This window comes from Rhamphochromis longiceps, linkage group LG12, assembly GCF_057381845.1.
Source record: "Rhamphochromis longiceps isolate RC_006_pf linkage group LG12, R_longiceps_female_GT1.1, whole genome shotgun sequence".
Lineage (NCBI taxonomy): Eukaryota > Metazoa > Chordata > Actinopteri > Cichliformes > Cichlidae > Rhamphochromis > Rhamphochromis longiceps.
In genome coordinates this window covers 1,002,396-1,021,773 of record NC_140568.1, presented here as the reverse complement: position 1 = coordinate 1,021,773, position 19,378 = coordinate 1,002,396, and the positions used below count along the sequence as shown (strand labels likewise).

At 40.9% G+C, this 19,378-nt stretch overlaps 1 protein-coding gene across 2 annotated transcripts; it reads right to left on the bottom strand.

Annotated features, from left to right (window-relative positions):
- Positions 1-4,218: 4,218 nt before the first annotated feature.
- isl1a (ISL LIM homeobox 1a) lies at positions 4,219-12,031 on the bottom strand. Of its 2 annotated transcripts, none has more exons than XM_085424271.1 (6): positions 11,855-12,031; positions 11,338-11,527; positions 10,315-10,574; positions 9,219-9,502; positions 8,561-8,728; positions 4,219-7,644 (listed from the first exon to the last, which is right to left on the bottom strand). In XM_085424271.1, the coding sequence occupies exons 1-6, from the start codon at positions 11,880-11,882 to the stop codon at positions 7,528-7,530; spliced, it is 1,047 nt and encodes a 348-aa protein (XP_085280397.1). In that variant the 5' UTR covers positions 11,883-12,031; the 3' UTR covers positions 4,219-7,527. The 2 variants fall into 2 exon arrangements, with proteins under 2 accessions (XP_085280397.1, XP_085280395.1); XM_085424269.1 differs by having other exon boundaries at positions 4,221-7,644; positions 9,219-9,505.
- Between the last annotated feature and the right edge of the window lie 7,347 nt (positions 12,032-19,378).

Here is a 19,378-nt window from a genome sequence, read left to right as displayed (position 1 = left end):
CCCCCACCCCTGCCAATGCATCACAGAGCCACTGCTGTTTTGAAGGACTCCGCCCACTCCACACACAGCGTGTTTGACCCTCTGCCATCAGACCTTGATCTATACAGAGCAGTATTCCATTCAGCTGCAGAGACTGTATAATGAAAATAATATTCACTTGACCTGACTCTATATTTATAGTCTTTCCTGTAAGAAATGACTGATCAAATATGCAGATTCATGTTGTCTGAGGTGAATCGGAGGTAAGGTTAGAAGTCAGCTACTGTAAAGGACAATCATTCATTGATAATAACTGTCTGATGATGCAGCTTCAGAGTTTAATCACCTGTGGAAGGCTTCACGTCAGGTGTCTCAGTGGACAGTATACAAAGTTAGCACAAAGAGCAAATAGTTTGACTGTGTAGATACGTGGAATAAAAAACCATTTCTCTGAGTCAGAAATCATTAATGCATTGCAGTCCCGGCTCACTGGCTCCTTAAAGTAAGGACTAAGGTGCACCTGTTTAAATTTTAATATGACCTATCTGTTCTGGACATCAGCCAGCTGGAGTAAAGTAGAATATGATATTTCCACACATTTTCAGTCAATAATCTGGGTTAGGAGTTAGGGTTTTTTCTTTTTGAAATGTATTACAGACAAGATTTTTTAATGTCCAACATCTATATTGATACCACAAAATGTAGTATCTGATAATACAGTCACAATCTGATACTGTTACTGTTTCATTTATTGGCAACATTCTTCAAACGTCGTCTCTGTTTCTTTGTGTGAGCACAGTTGGGAAAAAATATTGCAACAAAATATCATCAGTATTGTTTATTGTGCATTGAATACATTCAGGCACTCTGAGTGTTTGACCTGCTAGCATTTTGGTAAGTTTTAGTGGGGGAACCAAGCCCCCCCCCCTCACCTGTTTACCCCACAACATTCAAGTTTATGAACTAATTATTTTTGTAGTAAAACGGGCGTATTATTATTATTATTCAGGACAGAAGGCTCAGACCAGTGTGACGTATCGTTGGTTGACTGATTAATACTATCCTGGGATACCAGTAAAAGCACGGTTATCTCTCATGCTGCGGGCCTGGAGATCAATGACGGGTCACAGAGCTGGGTCGCATTCTCAGTTAGAGACTTGACCGAGTCCCGTAGCGAGGCGTTGTCAGCAGCGAGTGTTTCCACCTGCTGCTGGCTGAGTTCCAGGGATTCCCTCAGGGATTGAAATTCCTGGTGAAATTAAAAGTTACAAACATAATGTGATGCATTCGAAATGACACTCATGTGTGTCCCAGCTTATGACACATGTTTGCTACAGGTCGCTCTGTCATGGTCCTGGGTCATTGATCAAGTAATTTGAATTTCTGGTCTGCTTCTTTTGTAATATCAGTAACGTGCTAATGTTCTTTGTCTGTTCGTAGCCTTTTTGTATTACCATTTGTCTTCTTTTGTAAACCCTTTCTGTCTTTGTAGTTGTGTCCCGTTGTCAGTTTGGTCCCTCTGTGTTTCATCCTTTGTCTCCCTGTCAGTCACGTCTCACTGTCCATTTATCTCCAGTCCCTGAGTGAAGTTCACATCTCTCAGGTCTCAGTGTGTGTGTTACTTCCTGTTTTATTTTGGACCGTCCCTCGTCTTGTTTGTGCTGTGCAGCTTCTGTCCTAATGCTGTCTGCGTCTCCCTCTGTTCGTTGTTGCCTCCGTCTGTCTGTTTGACATGTATTTTGCTCCTGCTCTGTATTTTTATTGTTCTGTTTGCTCCACCTGTTGTTATAGTTTCGACTTTACTTCTAATACTTTTTGTCTTGTAGCAGGTCCAGTGATTTCCACTGATGTACTGACCATGGGACCAGCTTACTTTCTGTATATTTTAAGTGAAACATGGAAGTGTGCAGCAAAATGTTCTGAAATATTTTCAAATAAGTGCAAACTAAATGTTAACGTTACAGTAATGTTCTGCCTTGTCTCTGCTCGTCTTTTCATAGTTTGACATGCCATTTTTATGTCTTGCTTTCTGACACAAAACAAATTTAAAAACACGTAAATCCCAGTCAGATGGCTTCTTGTGGCACTGGTGTCTGCCCTGATCACTGGCTTTGTGTTCCCTTGGTTTCTGAGATCCTATCTGTGTGATGACTACAGTCTCTCTAAAGCCCTGCAGATCCACATAAACAGTGAACTGCTGATGAAGATGGCCTAACTCTTATTTTATTAGCATGCAGACCTCATTGATGATTAATAAAAACATTAAAAAGAAGGCAAGTTATTCCTATAGTGCAAATTTCAGCAACCATTATGTTAAGGCACTTTCTATCGCATGTCAAAAACCTTACAGTATTAAAGAGAAAACCCACAGATCAGATCATTGCCACTAACAAGCAAAACGCTCCCTTTAACCAGGAAGGAATGTGTTTAAAGGGTCAAACCAGTAGTTGTTGCTAAAAGTAGAATGGGAGGCAGAGCCTTCAGTTTTCAGGCCCCTCTTCTGTGGAACCAGCTTCCAGTTTGGATTCAGGAGACAGACACTATCTCTACTTTCAAGATTAGGCTTCAAACTTTCCTTTTTGCTAAAGCATATAGTTAGGGCTGGACCAGGTGACCCTGAATCCTCCCTTAGTTATGCTGGTTCTGCCAGAGCTTCCTTCCTGTTGAAAGGAAGCTTTTCTTTCCCACAGTCCTCGTTCACAGGAGGTGGTGTGACTGTTAGGATTTCTTCCTAATGTTTTAGAGTCTTGATTTTACAATGTAAAGTGACCTGAGGCGACTGTTGTTGTGAATTGTTGCTATATAAATTGACCTGAATGCAGCTGAAGGCGTCCTACATATTTGTGTACTTGCTGGTGTATTCCAGTCTCTGTGGTATAATGTTGTGATCGCTGGTATGGAACGCTGCACTGAAGTCTAACAGGACAAGCACAGGAATGAGTCCACTGTTAGAGGATCAGTTTTAGAGCAAATGACAACAAGTGAACAGTAAGTTACAACTACCTCTAAAATCATGAATACAGATCAGTTACATGAGACATCGGTTATTATTCCATCCGTCGTGTTACTGGAAATGCCCAAAGACACTTCGTGCATATCTGCTGGATTCAGACGTGTTGAGAAAGTTTGATTCCCTCTGGCTGAGCAGGGCGCGCCAAAACAGTTTGGTTCTTAACCAGCGTACTTCTGTGTGATACACAGAACATGAACTTTCCAGTGAGCCCAACCTGAGATTTTAGATTCAATATTTTTAGATATTTTCGATTCAAATATCAAATAGTATTTTATTTATTTTAAAAGGCCTCTTCAGCTGACTTTCATGTGTTTTTTTTAGTTTTGCACATTGGAGTTAGAGGCAATACTTGAATATGAATATCTAAAAACAATTAAAAATGGAAAACTGAACATTTCATTTCTCTTTCTTACTATCACATTAAATCAGGATGAGTAATTTAGGACAGATACTTTACATTGTTAGTCTTAGTATTGGTTTGTTAAAATATAAAATCCTGTGAAGTGAATATTTATGTACACTCAAAATAATTTAAAAAAACTGTTTAACATGAAGAAAATGTCACGTTCACTCTACGTTTGAGCTGTGGATTCCAGCAGATTTTAATGTGTGAGAAAGGTGGTCGGTACCTGGGTTCATAGAATATTTTATATATTAAGCATTTAATGTCTTTCACAGAATTTTATATATATATATTAAAATATATATATATTTATATACATATATATACATCTCTTCTAACTTTGCACCATTAAATGTTTGTGGAAATCAGAGACCATGTAGTCAAAGTGTTGATTTGACAAAGAATTAAATAAATATTGACCAAATTATTTTCTTAGTTATGATTAGAGTACCCTCTGCATACTCCAGTTTAGACTATCTACTGGTTTTTTTTTATTTGTAGTACAACTTGTGGTATTTACACAACCCAGCATGAACTTTGAATGAAAATACCATGTTTGTAACTTTTATAACTAAGAATTCGATGTTAAAATGAAATATATATTTTCTTTTGCACCATTCACACACTGTCACTTTGTGTCTTTTGCGATGTGAAGTTTTGTATTTAGTGTGCACTCCAATATTGGGCAGCTTGATTTTGTTTCTTCATAACTAGTCAGTGTTTAGACATTGTTAATGCATTTGCCCCAAACTACCGGTCCTGGAACAAAAGGCAAGAGAAGAATTCTGTATTTTATCTTTAATAGTTTTTGAGACTTTGATGTTCAGAGCTGCATTTGCAGACCATTTTCCAAAAAAAGCATATATCTTGAAAAGTATTTGAGATATGATGCTAACATTTCACAGCAATTTATTCAGACTCTGGACCATAAAACATTTGGGCAAACTGACGAGGGTTCAGCTGAATAAATGTTATACAATTTTGATGATTTTAGATGGAAGGACTCAGTTCTCCAAAATGACAAATATGCACATATTTAACAAAAATATTTTCTGAGTTGTGTTAATGCCAGAATTTTATGCAATTTGGATAATAAGTGACAGCGTTATGTTGAAAACACATATTAAATATACAGATGTAGGTTTCTGTCATTAAAGAAAACGTGGCATCAGCTCCTTAAAGCCTGTGACCAGTCGTTCTGTCAGACTTCCTATTTCTTCTAACCTTGGTGCCTCTGAGAGGTCAGGCGCCACATTTCTGGGAGGGTTAGTTCCCTTGCTCATTTCCCATGCCAATTCAATGTGGTCTCATCCAGAGGCCAGCAATTATTTCCCTCAGCCTGCCCAAGGTACACTGCTGCTTTTGTTCCTCGTCAGCTCTGAATACGGTCCCTGAGCCAGACAAACCTGTAGAGTACGTTATCACAAGTCTTTGTGCTGGTGCTTAGCTTCCCTTCTATCTGCTCTATCTCTACCCACTGCAAACATAGCAGCTCTTTAAAAAAAACCACTTTATTATATGTAAAACTCTTACCATCTGCCATTTGTGGTCAAATTGAAATATGACTCTGGTCTTTGAGGCAAAGCTTTTCTTTAGTCTGAACAAAGCTAATGACTCAGAAAATGTGCTGAATAATTACTGTGCATGTAAGGTATAGACTGAGCGTTTCTATTATGTTCTGGGCTGTTAGAGTTTGACGAGAACATGCCTGGTGTTCATGTGAATACAGTCTGGCACAACCAAAGATGGGAGGTGAGAAAGACATCACAGGAACGTATGGGTGTTTAACCATGATAACTGTCTTTTACACATGCTGCTGAAGACTCCCAAACTCAGCAAGGTGATGTTTCCAAATCGCCATCAAGCCAAAGCAATAACCACATAAACAGTCACTCTACTCGGATGACACAGAGCATGGAAGCTGCTGTGGTTGGCAGCTGCTACCAACATTATTCTTAATTTGATTTTGGGAATTATTGCTACATTTGAGTTAAAAATGCTCGATCAGTAATGCAGAGTAAAATGCAAAATGATCAAGAAAACCATCCTGTAACTTGGCTTTTCTGTTCACTGCCATCCCTGTAATAACAGCTTGGACTTTTAATCATATACTGTACGTCCCAGCTATGAAGGACAGAACCGCATTTTAATATGCACGAATTACAACCTGCATTGGAGGTTAATGCTTTGGCAGTACAGTATTTGTATTGTAAAAGCTGGATACTGATGATTCAGGGCACGGGCATCTTTTCTCTGACAATAGTAAACAATGTTGTGTTGTAAAGTTTGTCTTCTTCTGTTTTTCATTAAACCTCCTGACTCAGTGAGATTTTATTGTAAAAAGCATTCAGACAGCCCTGCTGACGCTGCGGAGCACCACTTTACATTTCAGAGCAACCTGCATTTAAAAAGAATTAGCTTTCTCTCATTCACAAATTTAGACACATATGTAATTATTATTAGAAATTAGTGAAATCATTCAAATATTAAATATATCGTTTCTAAATCATAACATTAGCCGTTAGGACAAAATGCTGATTCCTGTTTTTTAGATGTTACATTTCTTACAGTGTTTTGGGTTTGTTTGTTTGTTTGTTTGTTTGTTTGTTTGTTTGTTTGTTTGTTTGTTTGTTTGTTTGTTTGTTTGTTTGTTTGTTTGTTTGTTTGTTTTTGGGTTTTTGTTCAAAAACAAATCCATACATTTTAATGTCAAACAGAAAACAATGAGTGTCTGTATAATCCAGACAAGTCGATATTGTTTGCTATGAGCACCCCGCACCGCAGCCATGCAGTCACACATTCCCATACACCAAATAATAAACTCAAACACTGTTTAAAACCTGCACTTTGATCCACACTGAAACATTATAGAACAGCGATGTTCACAAAACCCTGAGACTGCTTTGGACATTTGTCCAAATACTGAAAGCTTAAATTCACGGCACGCACCGTGTGCGTTTGTGGGTTCTGTCACCTTCTTTTTGACTCGGTTATTTAATGGCAAAGGGAATAGTAAGAATAGCTTTAGTGTTTTTAATTTGGACTTTTCTTAAAACAAGTAGAATTTTTTCTGTTGCGGCCACGTTATGGCACCGTGTGCAGTGCCGAGTGTGGCCGTGTCTCTTAAAACGTAATCCAGCTATGCGTACAAATGAAGATCCACGCGGCACATTTTAGACGGAAGAAGATTTTAAAGGTCGGGCGTTTTGTTAGGCTGGAGATGTTTAGCGGTGCACTTTGCGCTGCAGCAGGTAGCAGAGTATACGTAACCTGACACAGCATCTGCACTAACATGACACCCAATTAACCACAGTCTACCCATCCAGGCATTTAACCAGAGCTGATGTGTGTCCGCTCACAGAGAAACACGCGTCAGACGTGCAGGTAAACTCCTTATTGTCATTTTGTTTGTTGATTCCGACAAACAAGCGACAGACCAAACGCCTTGGGGTTTTCTTTCTTTCTTTTTTTTTTTTTTTTACTTCAGTTAAGAAAGTTACACAAAAGGTGGCAAGTTTGTTGACAATAAATAATAAATAATCTTGCTGCACGGGAACAAACAAAACATTTCCTTCCGGAGCTAACAGTATTTTTTAAGTTATTATTAATTTACACATCTTTGGGGAAGAAAAAAAATGTTGGACGGACACTAACTCGCACAAATGTCCCACGAAGCTTGTGGCAAAATAGAGGTATACCTTGTTGCAAATGCTTTAGTACTTGGGTCTTTAAGAAAATCATGTAGTTAATGGAGAACCCCCGCCCACACCCCACACAGTCATTTATTATATGACGAGGTGCGTGTGTCGAATTAAAAAAAAACAAAACAACACAGTTTCTATTGAAAGTCGCGTGCGGCATGTCGCGAGTACAGAGAATCTCGAGCTCTCTCCTCGCCGCCGGGTCCCGTTCATCGGTGAAGCCAGCTTCATGCCTTCTCTGTTTGGCAAACGGGCAGCACCGACCGACCGCGAGGACTCGTCGCGTTATCTCCTCTGGACGTTAGAATGTGTGACTGTGGTAAATCCCATGATTGTCTTCACAGTGTCAAAATACAACCAGGGGGTTGCTTGGTGCAGTCGAGAAGGGTGATATGAAAGGGGCTGTGTGTGTCTGTCCACGCAGCGCCGGCTCAGGCCTCGATGGGGCTGGAGACCATGCTGTTCGGCGTATCTGGAAGCTGAGACGACATAGACGCTACTTCGCTGCCCGTCGAGTTCGAACCCGGTCCTCCCTCCGAGAAACTCACCTGCAGAGCACATTAAGCGAACCTTTAAAAGCACAGCTGAAACTTTTACACGTGCACACTAAAAGGCCTTGGATTACATCTACTCATGGGCAGGTCAGTGCTGCTGCTCAGGGACGCAGTTCAGCCTGTGTGTCAGCAAAGTTTCCAAAGGAAATCCGTCCGTCAACGTCACTGCAACCATCGACGTCATAATAATAATAATGATGATGATAATAATAATAATAGATTTGTAGTCTACTGCTTTACAATTGCGCGATAAAAGAAGCGGAACGAGGATGGCATGGTGTTCGCTTTTACAAGTATTTGAAAGTCTGTTAATTTGAGAGTAAACGGAACCAAACGGGAAAAACACAAAATGCTTTAATTTTATTTAGAAAGCTGGTTTACATCGTCCGGGTGCGCTGCACGTGTCTTTGCCGTGTGTGGCCGGTGTGGAGAACAAACACTGCTGGTCTTTCGGGTTACCCACAGCCTCGTGTCTGTGCGCTTAAGCGCATCTGACCATATTCCCTCGAAATTTTACATACTTGAAATAAACGTAGAAAACGTAGCGTCAGTGGTCACAGTGGTTATGTGTCCATGCTAATTCAATATTCTTCAACAGATTAAGAATTATATATATATATATCTATCTATATCTATATATATATAGATAGATAGATAGATAGATAGATAGATAGATAGATAGATAGATAGATAGATAGATAGATAGATAGATAGATAGATAGATAGATAGATAGATAGATAGATAGATAGATAGATAAGGGACCTAGCAGTGCTCGCAAACGACACACACTATTAAAAAAAACAAAAAGTTGTTCAGAGCAGCTGCTGAATGTCCTCAAAAACTGAAATCACAGCACTTTTGATATCAGCAGTGTGTTAATGTCTGAGCGCGAACCAGGAAATCACGAACCAGTTGTTGGAAAGCAGGCTGGTCGATGTCGCTCTGCAGCGCGAAGTCGCTGAGCACCTTCCAGGGCGGCTGGTAGCTCTGCACCTCCACCGGGTTGGCTTGGATGCCTCCGTCGTGCCGCTCCGGGCTGGCTGCCACCATCGGGGTTCCCGTCATTCCCTGGATGTTCTGCAAGAAACGGAAGCATCCTGCTCAGCACCACGCACAGTTACTGGGAGAATTACACGCGAGGGGGTGTTGCCGTGTAAACTCACGTGCACGATTGCTCAATCAGCAGAACAATCAATCACATTATGTCCGTATTTCACATAAATATAGACATGTGTGTGTGTGTGTGTGTGTGTGTGTGTGTGTGTGTGTGTGTGTGTGTGTGTGTGTGTGTGTGTGTGTGTGTGTGTGTGTGTGTGTGTGTGTGCGCGCATGCTTGACCTCAGAGCCCGGGTGAGCTCGTGCACAGTCCTTCTTGCCTGTCACGGAACTTCTGATTTGAACTTGATGAATAAATCTGCTCTGAGGCCTTTCTGGGACTGACACCTTGATTAATGACGGAAGCAGCCTGCCGACCACGGTGCCACATCACGGGCCTCTTTGATACACGGGGTGTCAGTGGATCGTGTGTGATCGGGTGTGTGGGCTGGTGATCGCGTTAAGCACCTACCGTCTTGTCGCTGGACTGCTGCTGTTGTAGCTGCTTCATGAGTTGGCTTCTCTTCTTGTCTTTGCATCGCTTATTCTGGAACCAGACCCGGATCACTCGCGGGCTGAGGCCGGTCATCTCCACCAGCTGTTCCTTCATTAGAGCGTCGGGCCTCGGGTTGGCGTTGTAGCAGGTCCGCAGCGTGTGCAGCTGCTTCTCGTTCAGCACCGTCCGGACCCGGGTGGTCTTCTCGGGCTGTTTATGTACGTGAGGCCGCAGAGCGGGCTGACGGGCAGAGATTGGTTCTGCTGTGGAAAAAAGTGAAAAACATCCGATCAAATGAAACACGTAGACTCCAAACACGGACACGCGAGCGGACTCCCTTTAATTCCTCTCCACACACGTATGCTTCTTCCACAATTTTGTGAATTCTGAATCTCTTTCAGCATCTTGTAGAAATGTTTTTGACTTGGTAACATTAAAAAACGCGCGGCTGTGGTCCCTGAGCATCAGAGAACCTCAGAACTGCGCTCACACATCCAGAGAAAAGATGGCCTTTGGAAAAGACGCTTTTTCGTTATTTAATTAGCTTCCGGTCTCATTCAATATTCGATTAATATGTGGAAGAACACTCTGACATATCGGAACCAAAGCCATTATTTGTTACAGCAGGAATGGAGCAGGCTGCCCAAAGCCATTAAAACATTGATAGGAATAACCAAAACTATGAGAAGGACCAGCAGCCGTGTTTACTGATCCCCTCCAACAAGAATAATTGGACTTTTTCGGACAGAAGCGCACCTCAGGCCTTTCTCTAATCCTCCCACAGTCTGCAGAAAACAAGTTACACCAGCCAAAAGCATGAGCAGACAACAGGTCCACTAAAATAAGGCCAACAAACCAAATATGACAGCAGAACACTTCCACTCTCTGTGGCAGGAGGGACACGTTCCCCTCTGATATCGCAGCCTGCGTTTGACAGATTTGAAGCACAAGAAACGAAATGTCTTTCATTTTTAAGGACTACAAAAATAAAATAAAAATACAGGAAACACCAAGTCAGCGTTGAACACACCGTGTGAGCTAAAGTGCCGGTCTGCAGCAGCAGCAGTCCTACCTGCCATCTGCAGCGGTCTGGCGGGGTGCAGGGGGCTCAGCGGGTCCCCGGGGCCCAGGCTGGCCCGTTCCACAACATCGTGGTCTGCTCGACAGAAGAGCCCGTCTTCTCGCAAAGCAAATTCGTCCCCCGGGATGAGCTGCCGACTGCAGGCCACGCAGCGGAAACACTCAATGTGGTAGACCTTGGAACGGGCCCTCATAACGAAGTCGTTCTTGCTGAAGCCGATGTTGCATTTAGCGCATTTAATCCCGTATAACCTGCGAGGCACACACATGCAGGGCTGGTCATTCACACGGCACACAGCTCGGCCACTACACACTGATGATGATGATGATGATAATAATAATAATAATAATAATAATAATAATAATAATAATAATAATAATAATAATAATAATAATAATGGTTTAATATTTACTTATTTGTAATAATTACAAAACGCCCGAGATGTCCACATTTTAATTTAAATTATTATTATTATTATTATTATTATTATTATTATTATTATTATTATTATTATTATTATTATTATTATTATTATTATTATTATCATTATTGCTGCTGTTGTGATTATTATTATTACAAATATAATTAAATAAAACTATGAACTTGTAAATGAGCTTGGTGAAGTTGAACAGGAATTGTGACAGAGTGAGCTGTCTGCTGTCTGCACAGAAACGTCCTGCGGGTTCTCGCTCTGTGTGATTTTTCACACTTTGCTCCGGAGTATCCTGCGACCTTGAGTTGTGGTCTGGATGAATTATATTGTTCCAGAACGTTAAACCACGTCTTATCGCCGCATTACGAAATGCTGGCGCTACTTTCTACATAAGCTGCTGTATCAAGTAACTGTGATTCTGACACGTCAAATGAAATGTGCCCGGTGACAAAGGGACTCCAGGGAGAGTAAACGAGTCCGCATCATCTCAACTTGATCTTGTAAATATCAAAACAACATAATTCCAATTTTCGAGCTGCTCCAGTTCTTCGTCCCGTCCCGTCCCGTCCCGGCCGTCCTACCTGATGTAGTCCCGTTTACAGTAAGTCTTTCCATCCCTGACGAAGCACGTGCAGGACTCGTCCAGGTACTGGCTGCACTCGGCACACTTGAGACAGGCGGCGTGCCATTCAAGGTCCGGAGAGACCCGCAAGATATACTGGTCGTGGATCTGGTTTCCGCAGCCCACGCACAGAGACACCAACCGCTTCTCTGGAAGGGCAACAACATAAGAACACATGAAACACTCTTTAGCACACCAATTATTATTATTATTATTATTATTATTATTATTATTATTATTATTATTATTATTATTATTATTATTATTATCATCAAGACTACTATATAGGAGGTAACACAGCTTTCATATAAATATATATAAATATATATATATATATATGCGTGTGTGTGTGTGTGCCGAGTTTAATAGGGGAAAGTCATATACTGTGTTTGCGGAGATCACCACGTAACCAAGTCAACTCTTAGTTCTGAAGAATTAAGTTCCAGCATGGATCCAACATCGAACACATGTCTTACTTTTCGGCGGGTCCCCCATGTCTCCCATGTCCACAAAGTAAGGCGACGTTAGGTCCACTGTCACAGCGGGCTGCGGAGCCTGGAAGCCTGGGTAAGTCCTCCGCTGCCGGGCTGCCGGACCAGGAGCTGCACTGTCCGGCTCGGATAGGGAGTGTGTGTACGTGTGTGTTTCCAGTGTGTGTGCAACTCTGACAAGCGACGGGGCTGACGTAGGACATCAGCACGTCATCTGCATGAGCAGCTGATTGGCTCTGCAGACCCTGACCAGCACACACACACACACACACACACACACACACACACACACACACACACACACACACACACACACACACACACACACACACACTGGCACACTTATTGCTGCATATCAATTGTTTCTCAGCTTTGCTTTGCCCTCTTCTGATCTGTTCATTTTCTCTCATTTTATTCTAGTTTGCAGCAAAGCTGCTTATTGTTCATATAGCTAATCGTTACGGTATATTATTTCAGTAAAGGAAAGCCTCACATCACTGTTACCGTCTCTGTGATGGAACATATAGCAGGCCACAGTGAAAAATCGCCGGGCGCGCACTGTTGAATACGCTCATAGATTTAAAGCGATTATCAGTGTGCAGTTAGATCCACAATTATATTGCACCTCGTGGGAGATATGTATATAGAATATGTCTGTCTAACTGTCCGTGGGCTGTCTGTGCTGTTAACACAACTGTACGTGGGCGTAAACTTTCTTTTCTTTTAAATTCCTCGAAATGGGAAATTCAGAAAACAGCTGTGCGGCCAGCTTTTAGAAACAGAAAGCAATTCGAACTTGCACGTGAGAGTTCTTTACACAGACAAAAGTAACGTAACGAAAACTAACGAAAGATACGAGCAGACGCGTCCTGCTTCGGTGTTCAGCAGAAAGCCCGAAATCTGACAGGCCGGGACCCTCGAAGCCGCCCAGACACACACCAACACGCCCTCTTGTGTTAGTAAGTAACTACTAACACAGCGGGAGTGGACACATCACACCTGCAGCAGCCTCCACAACCACGCTAGAATCTGTCGTGGAAATGAATTGTGTCATGCTACCGTCAGACTAATGTAGTGGCGGGCCAATAACATTAAACATTTATTATTATTATTATTATTATTATTATTATTATTATTATTATTATTATTATTATTATTATTATTATTATTATTATCAAAACAAAAAAAGAAGAAATTCCCAAAATTGAAACGAGAGGAATTCTTCTCTTAGCTCTGTGGAGACATCATAAGACAGACTGATGATTGAGACAATCTACAGTTTAGCAAAATGTCCAAATGCAAATACAAGAACAAATTAACACAAACAATTAGTTTTATTATATGAAATGACTGTTTTCAGATTTCCCTTCATTGTTCTCCATCACCAGCCCAGAATGAGGGAATATTTTCTGGAAGAATTTTATTCCATCTCATAAGCAGAGATCTAAAAACTTCTGTCAGTATGTGGTGGTGGCATGTTAAGGCCCAGCGCACCTTCCTGAGACACTGTGTGGTTTTTCCATTTATTTCCTGTCTGTGTACACGATGATCCTTATTTGTAACCTTTTAGTGTAAGTACAGGAAGTAACTAAGATTTTATTGTTTCCTGTTGCAATGCTAGTTTGTGTTATTTTTAATACACATGTGATCACTGTCTTTTCATTGTCCACTAAAAACAGAAAGCATTGATACAAAACATTTTGGATTTGCTGATACAATTATATTACGAGTGATTTATCTATGTCAAACTTATCAAAACAAGATTATATAAATCTGCTGATGCTTAACGATATAAACACACTTTTGGACGTGTAAATAGTCCTTCTCTTTAACTTTAAACAGAAAAAGCCTCTTTTAAAATTTCACTGTCAGGATATTATTTAGGCTGAAATGTGTCTCTATGGGTGAGCACGCATGCAAAGAATAGTTGCTGATTTTAGCCCCACAGTCAATAGAGTAGACTGTGTAATATAATTGTAATATTAGTTGTAAAATCAAATTTTCCATGTGATATATTAGTGATGATGTAAGGAAAAGCAGACTAAAACTGTGTTATTCTTATGTGATTAAGACAATAGACTGAGGTATTATTTCTCCCTCTCTTTGTCCTGTTGTCCCTCCTCACCCAGCCGGTCGGGGCAGACGGTGCCCCTCTCTGAGCCTAATTCTGTTGAAAGGGAGTTTTTCCTTCCCACTGTCGCCAAAGTGCTTGCTCACAGGGGGTTGTCTGGGTGTTAGGGTCTGTATTACTGTACACCTTACACTGAGGTGATGGTTGTTGTGATTTGCAAATAAAATTGAATTCAATTAAAATGCGGGTGTGAAAAATCCAGCCTCACCAAACTTTCTAAATAAAAACTTGGTTTTCATCACTTTATCTGGATGAACCTTTACATGAAACATCCACAAGTTTGTCTTTGATGATAATATTAAGGCAATAAGAGGCTAGCTTTGGCCTGACTGATTTGTCCTCCTATCTGACAGTTTTCTTCAGCTTCTTTCAGAAACTCTGAATCATATCTGTCAAGTCCTTCACCCTCATCTCAACCCTGACGAGAACATTTCAGCAGACAGTCACGAGTGTGGGCTGTGGATGCTGTCTGTACTGTCCAGTGGCAAGAGGAGATCTACCTCCCCTGGGTGCCCCCTTGTGCCCCACAGACCATATGGCTTGGCCTGGCCCTCTAGATGGTGTGCTGGTCCATGGACCACCTGAGGCAGCAGGAGCTCTTATAATCACTGGAGACAAGGGCCACTTGACACCAGGCTGACAGATGGTGCTGCAGCACTGCTGCCCTGGACTACTGCTGCTGCTGTGTGTGTGTTCAGATTGAGAGGCACAATAAGGGTGATGATGTGTCAGGGGTGGTTAAACATGATGGTGGCAGCCCATCTTCTTTTGTCTCTAGGGCAGCCATAGCCGCGGGCCATGACTGCAGGCAAATTTCATCACATATAAGGAGCAGAGCCTAAACGACAGAGCAGCTCCACGCTGCCGCGCAACATCCAGGAATAGTATCTGTTTCCACTGTTGCAGTTACAGAAAAACAGGAACTACTGTTGGTCAGGCAACTCTGGAGTTCCAAGAAGGAATGTTACACACGTTCCCACTGAAGATGAATGTAAGATGTTATTATTTGTTATGAATGATATTATTTCGATTTTTGTGTGGAAAAAATCCAAATAATATACGACTGTCCTTCAGTTCACTTGCATGCTGTAATCAGAGCTTATAGTTGCTTTTAATGTTAACTTCTCCAATCCTACCACCAGAAGTATAAATGCTGCAATGAATGCAAAATTCAAAATTGCATGTGGTGTCATGTGTAAAGCTGTAGCAACTACAGTACGTCAGTAATACACTGGGCCACAGTTTAGCCTTCAACATGGAGACAACATGGAGATTCTACAGTATATCGTACAGCACAGGATGACATACAAATACTCGCTTTTTCTTAATATTAAATCACTATAATGAATCTTTTGCTTGTATTTTTCAGTTAAAACACCCTGTGCCCAGGCTTAACTCACAGCAGCCCTCCTTATTTCTTTTTCTTAGTTATTGTAAAGATGATCTTTTTAGTAGATTTTATTCATTGTTGTTTACATGTATTTAAAATGCTATAGGAATAAAGATAACTATTGATGTTGTTTCCCTTTAGTTGCATGTTACCTGCTCCTTCCATGGAAAAATTATACCTGCTACACCATAAAAAACAACACATAAAATCTACACAATAATTTGAGGTAACGGTTTGTACTTATTTTAAATGAGTGAAAAATTGCACTCATTTGGACTATTTGGATACATTTTACTACATATTTCTAGTAAATAGCAATAGGAAATACAGGGTTTAAAATACTAAAAGAAATAAGGTCCCTATAATAATTACTCATTGAAACTGATCATTCTAACTCTTCTTTGCAAGTAGACAATAGTTAATCTAATTAATATTTATTTATTGCTGATCTGTTCAGCTAATTAACCTCCATTATTCAAGGAAATGCAGCTTCACACACCAGACGATGACTATGTCAAAGTTTTTAATCCGTAAAATGATCCAAAAACATAAAATGATTTTATTTGCTCTGTAAAGGGTGAAGGTGTATGCAACACTTCCACAGTGGATTTGAAGACTTTCTTTCCCCCTCAAACAGTCTTAATACCATTAATGACTTCCTCCCCTCATCCAGCCGCTCACAGCAGATGGCCGCCCCCCCCCTGAGCCCGCTTCTCTTGGAGATTTTTTCCCATTAAAAGATTTTTTTTCCAACTGTTGCCAAAGCGCTCACTCGCAGAGGTCATATGATGGTTGGGGTTTTCTCTGTTTTCTTGTAGGGTCTTTACCTTACAGTATTAACCGCCTTCAGAGAACTTTTGTTGTTATTTGCTGTATAAATAAAATTGAATTCAGTGTGCTACTTTGAAGAACTGGATCACAAAACAGTTCTGTCATAAACAAAATGACCTTTGGGGTAGGTGAAAGGACAGAAGGCAAGAAGGAGGTGAAGGGAACGGAGGAAAGGAGAGGAGATAGAAGGAGAGATAGGAGAGATGAGAACTCTCTCTGTCTGTAGAGATGAAACCTTTTTATAATTATTCATTTAACTGTTTCAACTCCATTAGGGTTAGGAAGCACAAATGCTGCAATGAGAGATTAAAAAACAACAGTAAGTCCAGATGCACTCAAAAAAATAAGTCATTGGATGAACTCAATTGGACTGATGGCAGGTTTTCCACGTAATACATCTATTTTGGTCCAACCTAATCTACATACATCATGACAATTCAATTAAATTGAGTCAGTAGAACACAATTTCGTAAATACTACTAAAATGAAAAAAAGTACATTAAAATGATGTGAAAGGTTTTGGTTGGTCCAACTCAATACAATGTCATTCACTTGAGCTAGATTTTCATTGCATTGAAATCATTATTTTGAGTTCAACTAAATCATAATTTTCATTACCAGAAAACTAATTTAATTATTAAAATAATGACAAAATGAATTTGTTTTTACAACTCAGGTTTATTCACTTGAATTAAAAGCAGAAACAGAATATTTTGTAAATAAACATACATGTCACATGGTCAAATCAACCTTAACAAAAATCAAAGTGCTCACAAAAAAGTGCTGACGTACATTTGTAATGAATGTCAAATCTGAATAGCACACACCTCTGTACTACTAGGCAATACTGAAAACAAACTGGAATCTGTAAAATCAGATTTCACTTCAGAATCATTGTATATATTTATAGTGACACTTGCAAATTCACAATGATAACCTACTAAACATTGCAATTCACACCATAGTATGGCAGTCACTGAAGATTTGAAACAACCCAACAATACATAAATACACACACACACACACACACACACACACACACACACACACATATATATATATATATATATATATGTGGCTGATATCCAGAAATCCTACCAGTGGCTGGACAAAGCTGGACTGAAAGACAGCACAGAGGCACTAATCATGGCAGCACAAGAACAAGCTCTGAGTACAAGATCCATAGAGGCTGGGGTCTATCACACCAGGCAAGACCCCAGGTGCAGGCTGTGTAAAGATGCCCCAGAGACAATCCAGCACATAACAGCAGGGTGCAAGATGCTAGCAGGCAAGGCATACATGGAACGCCATAACCAAGTGGCCGGCATAGTGTACAGGAACATCTGTGCCGAGTATAACCTAGAAGTCCCGAGGTCAAAATGGGAGATGCCCCCAAGGGTGGTGGAGAATGACCGAGCTAAGATCCTGTGGGACTTCCAGATACAGACGGACAAAATGGTAGTGGCTAACCAACCGGACATAGTGGTGGTAGACAAACAGAAGAAGACGGCCGTAGTGATCGATGTAGCGGTTCCCAATGACAGCAATATCAGGAAGAAGGAACACGAGAAGCTGGAGAAATACCAAGGGCTCAGAGAAGAGCTCGAGAGGATGTGGAGGGTGAAGGTAACGGTGGTCCCCGTGGTAATCGGAGCACTAGGTGCGGTGACTCCCAAGCTAGGCGAGTGGCTCCAGCAGATCCCGGGAACAACAGCGGAGATCTCTGTCCAGAAGAGCGCAGTCCTGGGAACAGCTAAGATACTGCAGGACCCTCAAGCTCCCAGGCCTCTGGTAGAGGACCCGAGCTTGAGGGATAAACCGCCCGCAGGGGCGTGCTGGGTGTTTATATATGTGTATATATATAGGTGTGTGTGTGTGTGTGTGTGTGTGTATATATATATATATGTGTATATATATATGTGTGTGTGTGTGTGTGTGTGTGTTTTCATGACGAACATTTTTCTGTTACCAAGGGGGAGGTATTTTAATAAAAAAAAAATCTTTCAACTTTACTTCTCCAAAACCAATTACATGTAAACATTTACAAGCTTATAAGAACGGGAAGACCAACTTTAAAACACTGGAAGACACAAAACTTGTCAACATTTTTCTATTACCTTTGCAAATCCCAAAAGCAATCAAAAAGAAAATGGTGGTTACAACCATGAAACTTTTTCTGAGCTAAATCCCCAGTCCTTTCATCCATCTATAGTAGTACAGATTAAAGGTCACATCACTCACAACATAACAGCAGACAAAAATAGACAACTTCCATTTGGCCAAAAAAAAGAAAGAAAAAAAGGTCACAGTTTGAACAAAAGATATAAAAAGGCCAAAATCAACTTTTGTGCTGGGTCTTGTTTGCCTAAGCAAACATCTTCATTTTCATTTGCTGCATCTTTGTACTGAGCCTTTGTCCATCCAGATTCATCAAAATCTTCTGACAGAACTCAAAAGTGTACTTGTGGTCATTTGGATAGCTCAGATCAAGTGCATAAATCAGTCCAAAGAGGACGATGAATGCCATGATGACACTACCGAGGTTGTTCATAACTGTAGTACCTTCAATGACAACTCCAACATCCTCTGGCTCCTGAATCCCTTCTCTTCTGATGGTGTAAATACAGTGACAGTTGCTGCAGTGGACCTCAACCGTTCATCCTCAGTGGAGGAGGTCTGAAAAACAGGTTGTTTCAGGTTTAAGGGCTCTGTCACTTGGAAGGGGACATATTATGCAAAACTCAGCTTTTGTATCCTTTTGTGCTGAAACATAGGTCTCTACCGCCTCTATAAACACTCCAAACATAAATAAAACCCGTCAATCTGTTTCCTATCAATAGTTTGGGTTCAGGTATTATGTACCTCCCTTTGGGAGGGGCTTGATATAGAGCAGGAGCTCCTCCAGTGTCTATCAGTGTGTGTGTGTGTGTGTGTGTGTGTGTGTGTGGGCTGGGTCAATTTCCCTTATTTCATCACAATTGGGAACCTTTTGAAACAGCTTGTTTTATGCACATTATTCCTGAAACCAGGAGATTGCTGTAATGGCAGTGACACTAGTTAGTGTCTTGATGCAATCTGCTGTGTTCCTTATAATGAAGACTTTTTACTAATTGGCATAATAAACTGAACTCCACTGGAGTGTTTACTTTCTGAAGTG